The sequence below is a fragment of the Corvus cornix genome, unplaced genomic scaffold, assembly GCF_000738735.6.
Source record: "Corvus cornix cornix isolate S_Up_H32 unplaced genomic scaffold, ASM73873v5 scaffold16, whole genome shotgun sequence".
Lineage (NCBI taxonomy): Eukaryota > Metazoa > Chordata > Aves > Passeriformes > Corvidae > Corvus > Corvus cornix.
Window position 1 is genome coordinate 87,857 of NW_024108684.1, and position 7,319 is coordinate 95,175.

General features: G+C 56.8%; 1 protein-coding gene across 4 annotated transcripts; it reads right to left on the bottom strand.

Annotated features, from left to right (window-relative positions):
• Positions 1-453: 453 nt before the first annotated feature.
• On the bottom strand, positions 454-6,852 carry LOC120412142 (zinc finger protein 250-like). 4 transcript variants are annotated; one of them, XM_039572482.1, is made up of 5 exons: positions 4,932-5,170; positions 4,530-4,658; positions 3,677-3,771; positions 3,250-3,348; positions 454-2,465 (listed from the first exon to the last, which is right to left on the bottom strand). In XM_039572482.1, exons 3-5 carry the CDS (start codon positions 3,762-3,764, stop codon positions 589-591), a joined length of 2,064 nt encoding a protein of 687 aa, XP_039428416.1. In that variant the 5' UTR covers positions 3,765-3,771; positions 4,530-4,658; positions 4,932-5,170; the 3' UTR covers positions 454-588. The 4 variants fall into 4 exon arrangements, with proteins under 4 accessions (XP_039428416.1, XP_039428415.1, XP_039428418.1 ...); XM_039572481.1 differs by having other exon boundaries at positions 4,530-4,661; XM_039572484.1 differs by lacking the exons at positions 4,530-4,658; positions 4,932-5,170 and adding an exon at positions 6,708-6,852.
• Positions 6,853-7,319: the final 467 nt, after the last annotated feature.

Here is a 7,319-nt window from a genome sequence, read left to right on the forward strand (position 1 = left end):
GGCTCAACTACCTTCTACTTTATTAACTGTCACTCCAAGCCCAGGAAACCTGGCCTGGCTTCTCCAGCATTCCCACCTTAATGCATCCCAACCTGTCCTTGGTGCATCCCCGGCAGAGTCTGAGGAGGTTCCAGCAGTGCTGGTGATGGGTACAGGTCCCCAGGGTTCTTTTCTGAGCTGTTTGCCCCCAAAAATCCCCAAGGAAGGGGGTTCCCTGTGTGGTTTCACCCTGCCATGCACCCGAGTTGTGTCCCCCACTTTTACCCCCCTAATAGTAGGGCAGAGGATGAGGAGGGTTATAGGGAAAAGTGTCTCCCCACCACCCCAAATGATCATCCGCCTTTCCCCAAATCCACCCTCAGCCTCCCCCATCCCTCCTCTCCGTCTCCCCCCAAAACCCCTTTGGCAGGCATGGCTGCCCCTCCCTGTGCCCCCTTCCCACTGCTTCACCCCCCATCCCCACCCTGACCCTCATTCTGGGGTATCCTGGGCCCCCAAACCCTTTCCCATCCTGGGGCAGGAGCACAGACCACTCTCCATGGGGTGTCCCCAAAACTAGAGGAGGACTCTGAGCACCCCAGTCCCACCTCAGGAGCTGGTAGGAGGAAGGGACACCCAGGGCTCTGGCAGGGTTGCGGCATCACTTTGCAGGGTGTCCCCCTGCCCAGGCCTCCATGCCCCAGTGAGGGGCAGGAGAGCTTTGACTGCCCAGCCCCTGGGCGCTGCAGAGGAGGAAGGCATGGAATGCTTCTGGAAAGCAGAGCTGGGATCCTCTGGCCACAGCTCAGGGGGTGTGGCTGTCCCCCCTCGTTGTTCACCCTCCCACCATGCGGGTGGCAGCAGGGACAGGGGGCTGCGGGCACCGGCACCATGCAGGCGCTGATGGGCCGCCAGGGCCGTGCCAAGGCTGAAGGCTTTGCCACAATCAGGGCACACGTGGCGCTTTTCGGGGCCGCGCTGGGCATGGGCACGTTGGTGTCGGTTGCGGTGGGAGCTGCGGCCAAAGCACTTCCCGCAGTGGGCGCAGGAGAAGGGCTTCTCCCCAGTGTGTGTGAGCCGGTGCCGGTCGTAGTGGGAGCTCCAGGAGAAGCCCTTCCCGCAGAGCCCACACTGATACGGCTTCTCGCCGCGATGCAGCCGCCGGTGCCGCTCCAGCCCGGCCGGTGAGCCAAAACCCTTCCCGCACTCGGGGCAGGCATGGGGTTGGCCGGGCTGAGCGCCATGGGTGCGCAGGTGTGCCACTAGCGTGGAGCTGACGGCGAAGCTCTTGCCACAGTCGCCGCAATGGAAGGGTCGCTCGCCCGTGTGCACCCGCCGGTGCCGCTCCAGGTGGGAGCTCACAGCGAAGCCGCGCCCGCACTCTCCGCAGCGGAACGGCTTCTCCCCAGTGTGCACGCGGCGGTGCCGCTCCAGGTGTGACACCCACCCGAAGCTCTTCCCGCACGCCCCGCACGGGTACGGTTTGGCTGCTTCCTCTGTGGCTGGCGTGGCATTGTCAGTGTTGTTGGACGGCTGTGCGTGGCTGCGCCGGTGCTTGGCCAGGGCTGCGCTGCAGCGGAAGCGGCGTGAGCAGTCCAGGCAGGGGTGCAGCCGCTCGGAGCTGTGCACGTGTCGGTGCTTGAGCAGGCCCGAGCTGTGGCTGAAGTACTTCCCGCATTGCTCGCAGCAGTGGGGCTGTGGCGCAAGGTCAGCGCCGGCGACAGCCAGCGGGGTCTGCGTGCCCTTGTGCTTAAAGCGCTGTGGGTCTGTCTGGTGGTTGAGGCGCTTCCCGCAGTCGGCACATTTCCGCGGGGCCGGCGGTGGCTCCTCTTCTGCCTCCACACCCTCCTCATCCCCGGCGGCGATGGTGGTGACGTGGGTGCGCATGTGGCGGTCGAGGTGGGAGTTCCAGGCGAAGGCCCGCCCACACTCCGTGCACTGGAAGGGCTTCTCCCCGGTGTGAATGCGGCGGTGCCGCTCCAGGTGGGAGCTCCAGGCGAAGGCCTTGCCGCACACGCCACACTCGAAGGGCTTCCCGCCCAGGTGGCTCTTCTGGTGCCGGGCCAGCGCTGCAGCGTCAGCAAAGCTGCGGCCGCACTGAGGGCAGCGGTCAGGCTGAGTGGTGCCGGGCACGTGCGTGCGCCGGTGCGTGAGCAGCGAGGAGCTGACGCTGAAGCGGCGCCCGCACTCGGGGCAGCCGTAGGGCCGCTCACCTGTGTGCACGCGCCGGTGGATGGTGAGGTCGGAGCGCTGGATGAAGCCCTTCCCGCAGTCAGGACATGTGTGTGGGCGGTCGCCAGTGTGGATTTTCCGGTGCTTCACTAGGGCTGATTTGTGGCTGAAGGTCTTCCCACACTCGCCGCAGGTGTTGGCAGCGTGGTTCTCGCTCCAGCTTGCGGAGAGCTGAGGGTGCTTCTTGTCTGTGTTGGGCTTTTCCTCAGCAGGTTCTTCCTGAGGTGCTTCCTGCCCTGCTCCTGCTCCATGCTCTGTAGGCAAAGACAGCCAGACACAAAGAAAAACCAAGAAACAAAGTCCCCAGTGAATGTGCTGGGTTGGAAACATTCCTTTATTCGACATTCCTTTGTTCAACGCCGAAGGTACTTTGGGATCACTCCACCAAAAGTATCAAAACTTTGAACGATTTACATATTTTAGCAGAAAAAGGAATTAGCACTCATTGCCTCACAAGTTATGTAGTTCTCTTAATTAATTAACATTCTATCTTCAATTAGTTTTTTATTTCTCTCTTCTCACGCCGATTATCCACATTTTCTGCCTTTTTATTACCTTTTTTCCCAGAATGAACATCTCTGTTTTATGCGATGTGTCTTTGTACTTTATAAATTCTGCATTCCTGGTGTTCAGTTCTCAACAACAAATTTCTCTCCCAGGTTTTGTTAAGTTCCTCCTCCAGGAGGAACTTCCCGGAGAAAGTTCCAGGAGGGTCTCCAGGAGGAAGTGCCTCCTCCAGGTCTGAGAGTAGTGTCCTAAACTTTTAATCTGTTTTTCTAACCCAGAGTTTGCCCATTATCCATTACCTATTTCATGGATTAAATCCCTTCTCAGCATTTTTTCCCACTGCTCCACAGGCTCCTTTTTGAACAGATACAACTTGTTGGGTAATTCTGGGGCTGGGAACATGGGAAGGTGGTGGGAAAAGGAAGGCGAAGGGGAAAGGAACCCTTCTGCTTTTTATTCCACCTGTTTTAGGGAAGGATGGGCAGCATAAAACCCCCTCCTGCACGTGCAGGAGCAGAATTGGAGCCTCACCTGCAGCTGGGGTATCCTGGGATATGTGGAGATCCAGGGCTGTCGGTTCCTCCCCGTGGTCCAGGCGGGACAGGAGGTCAGGCTTGGAAATGGGGAATTCTGGAAAACATAATTTTTCATCCCCGGAGCTTGAGTTTGTGGGGAAAACCAGAGTTTTCCCAACTGTAGTAAGAGGGTTTAGTGCTGTCGTCTGCCAGAAAATAATGGAGAAGTTGATTCCCACTGCTCCCCCTGCCTTTCCTCATCTTCCTTGGGGAGCAGCAAGTGGGTGAGGATCCCAATCGTTCATTTATTATTATTCCCAGAGGACAGGTTGGGAAAAGGGGGATTTGTAGGTGCTGCCCTGCCCTGCACCCCTTGCATTCCAACAAGGTGAATCATCCATCCCACCCCCAAATTTTCCACCAGGAAGGGGTGGGCTCCTCACCCAGTGCCATGAGTGTCTCGTAGCTCTCCTGCATCACGTTGCGATACAGAGCTCTCTGTCGTGGGTCCAGCACCACACAGGGCTCCATGGCCGGGCTGTGGGAACCCAGAAGAGAGGATTAAGCACTGAAAATTTAATGCATAATTATTCCCTAATAAGGCAACGGCGTGGCCAAGTTGGATCACGGCGTGGGACAGGTGGTAAACAAACCCCTCCATCCTTCCCCCCACAGTGCTGCAGGAAATTCCAACCTTTTGCCCCTACTGCCTCAGGAATTTTCCTTTTTTCCAAAAATTAATAGGCAGGAAGAAGCAGAAAGGGAGAACAGAAATGCAAAGATTCCTTAAAAAGTAACTGAAAAGGGATAAAACCCCTTCCAGGAAGAACAAGTTTCTGTCATCTGCAGACAAGGCTATGCTGAGAGATCTGGACCCTAAAATTCATTTTCACGCAAATTTTACCCACACAGCTCATTCCCAATGCACCAAACACTGGGTGCTCATCCCCAGAGTCTAGGAATCTCTTCCCAGAGAATCCCGTCACAATCATCCCCAACCCCCCCCAGCAATCACTCCTCCTGCCCAAAAACGATAAATCACCCCGTTATTTCCCCATTATCCCCTGAGCGTTAGGGGAAAACCTGGAGTTTTGCCAGCTGTAGGAAGAGTCTTTGATGCTTTCCTTTACAAAAATCACGGAAAAGCAAATTCCGCTTGCTCCCCCCGTCCTTCCTCATCCTCCTCGGGAAGCAGCGGGTCCGTAAGGATCCGAATTACTCATTTCATTTTTATTAATTTAAATCCTGGAGGACGGGTTGGGAAAAGGGTGGATTTGCAGGTTCTGAGCGACTTACTGATGCTGGGCATAAACGGCCGATTTCCAGCACGGATCCCTCCTGCTATTTTTCCCTTTATTTTTATTTATTTTGGAGCCCCCACCAGCATCTCATCCTGCTTCATTTATTCCTCGGTGTTTTGCCATCCTACTAAAATAAATGGAAATAAAGGGATCGCCCACATCCGAAGGAACCCCACCGAGGTGAAAGGACAACGGGGTGGATTTTGGGGTGGGGGGTGGGGAGGTCTTGGGTTTTTTTTTATCATTTTCCCTCTTCCCTGGGACTGGAAGGGGGGGGGGGGAGGGGAGGGAATCCAGGACCCTGAGGGAAGGATGGAGGATGGAAGGACGGGGATGGGGAAAAAACAAGCCATTTTCTGCCTTTTTTTCCGCATCCCAACGCGAATCTCCCTGTTACCTGCAGGTCCGGCTCTCCGGCTCGGGAGGTGCTGTCGGCAAAGGCGCCCGCCCCACCCCCGTCCCTTTACTTTCCAAAAAAAAGCCCCTTTTTCCCCAAAAAAGTGGGGACGCGCACGTGGGTGAGCGGATTGAGCCCCGTCCCCCCGATATCCTAAACGATAAGAGTTTAAAAAAGGAAGGAAGGAAGGAAGGAAAGAAGGAATTAATAAAAAAAAGGCGGGGGGGGGGGGGGGGTTGGGGGGGAAGAGGGGAGAAAAAGTGCTGTGCACAATGGCCGGGGCCCTCTGGCGGCAAGAGCAGCGGGTCTGGGCGGAAATTTAAAAAAAAAACCACTTTGCACAGAGAAAAAAATGCTCACTAATGTCCTGGTGGGGTGTTGTTTTCCTCAAAATGTGAAAAAAAAAAAAAAAAAGCAGTTTTGGGATTCTCCGCCTCTCTGTGGGATGGGGATGAGCCCCAGCGTCACTTTGCTTGTGGGGGCTGCGGAGTGACCCTCTAAATTTACTGGTGCTAAACACATCAAGGATCATTTTGGGACAAAAACGCCCTAAATTTGGAGCGGGGGAGGTACTGGGAGTGTTTTAACCAGTGTGGGCTGAGGGGAAGGGGCTGCGGGGCCACAGGACCCCCCATTGCGGCGGCTGCCGTGACCCTTCGCAGCAGGAAAAGGGGCAGATTTTGAGGGTAAAAAGGGAGTCTTCTGTCAATGGGGGCATGTCGCGACATCAAGGAGCACCCCCTCAAATATACTAAGACTCCCCCCCCCCCCCCCCCAAGAGGAGTTTGGAGCCCAAAACGCCGTTTCCCCCCGGGGCGGGCGTTTTGCGGGCTTTGCCATCCGACAGGGCACGTCGGCATGGGCAACGGCGGTTGGCTGCCCTCACCCAAGATGGTGCCTAAGGCTTCAGGCGGCAGGCGCCATCTTGAGCCGGGCCGCCCGGGCAGCAATGGGGAAGGGGAGGCCGCGGCCATTTTCCCTCACGCCCTACCTGAAGGCGAGGCCGCCATTTCGGAAGAGGGCAGCTCCGCTTCTGACCCCAAATTAACCATTTTTAACCCAAATTTCTGCCTTCCCCGACCCTGCGGTAACAAAATATTTCCTCCCCAAAGCCAATCTCATCACAGACAGTGAGGAAACGTAAAGAAAAGCTGTTGTGTCCTCCATGTGTCTCATGCAGGAGGGATTGTTCCCAGTAGGGATGTTAATCTCTAAATCCCGACTGAAAAGGAGAGGGCTGACGAGTGTGCGCTAGGTGGTTTTGGGGTCGTTTTTGTCCATCTGGAGGTTTTGAGTAATTTTTCCCTGAATTCAGGTTCCTGGAGTGGATCTGTGACACTCCTGGGGACATGGCAGAGAGGCTGATGCTGTGAAAACCACCCCAAAAAAGCTCCACTCTCACCCCCTCATGCCAGGAAGCCCCCAACATCCTATGAAGACCCTGAAAATAACCATAGGGCCCTCTGCAGCCCCCCGCCCCCCCCCTACTGTCAGGGATCTTTCTAAAACCTATAGGGTTTCCCCTCCCAGCAGCCTATACACCTCCGAACAACCCCTCTGCCCCCCCAACCCTACAGCGACCGAAAAAAACATCCTATAGACCCCGGTAAACCCCCTCAATCCTACAGGAATTCCCCAAAGTCATCCTATACAACCTGATACACCCACCTTAATCCTACAGGATTATAAAAAAACCTATAAACTCCGATACACCCCTCCGAATTCCATAGAGATGGACCCGCAAAAATATTCTATAGACCCCGATAGACACCTCACCTGTTCTACTGGGACTGAGACATCCAACCTCCTCCTGCACCCTATAGGGAGCTCCCCTGTCTGAGCAACCGGTAGGGGACCCCTCCCCTCTCCCAGTACCTCACAGACTCCGATACCCCTTCTCAAATCCTATAGGGACCCCAACTCCCCCACCCCCACAGTGGCCCCCAGGCCCCTCCCATGGGGCCTTATGGGCATCGCCCCCTGCGCTCCACGCGACCCGTGGGGGGCGGCCGTCGCGGCCTTGTAATCTCCTGCGCAAGCCTAGCCGCACCCCCACTCACCACCACCACCACCACCACCACCACCACCACCACCACCACCACCACCACCACCACCACCACCACCACCACCACCTAACCCCCACCCCTCGCTCCGCTATTCCACATGGCCACGCCCTTTTATGTCCCAGTTATTCCATATGACCACGCCCACCCCCTTCCGCGCAGGGCAAACCGCGCCCCCTTCTCCTCCTGCGCAGGCGCAGCCCCGCACGTTCTCCCCGCGCAGGCGCGGCTCCGCCCCTCGGCCGTCAGTCGGGCGGCGGTGCGCGCGGAGCGGACGCGCAGAGTTTAGAGAGCCGCTTTCCGTCACCGGCGCCACGACCGGGGC

Coding starts and splice junctions, on each gene's coding strand:
- LOC120412142 (XM_039572484.1), bottom strand. CDS start 3,764: ATGGAGCCCTGTGTGGTGCTGGACCCACGACAGAGAGCTCTGTATCGC. Junction 3,349..3,676: donor CGAGACACTCATGGCACTGG/GTGAGGAGCCCA, acceptor TATGTTTTCCAG/AATTCCCCATTTCCAAGCCT. Junction 2,466..3,249: donor CCAGGATACCCCAGCTGCAG/GTGAGGCTCCAA, acceptor CTTTGCCTACAG/AGCATGGAGCAGGAGCAGGG.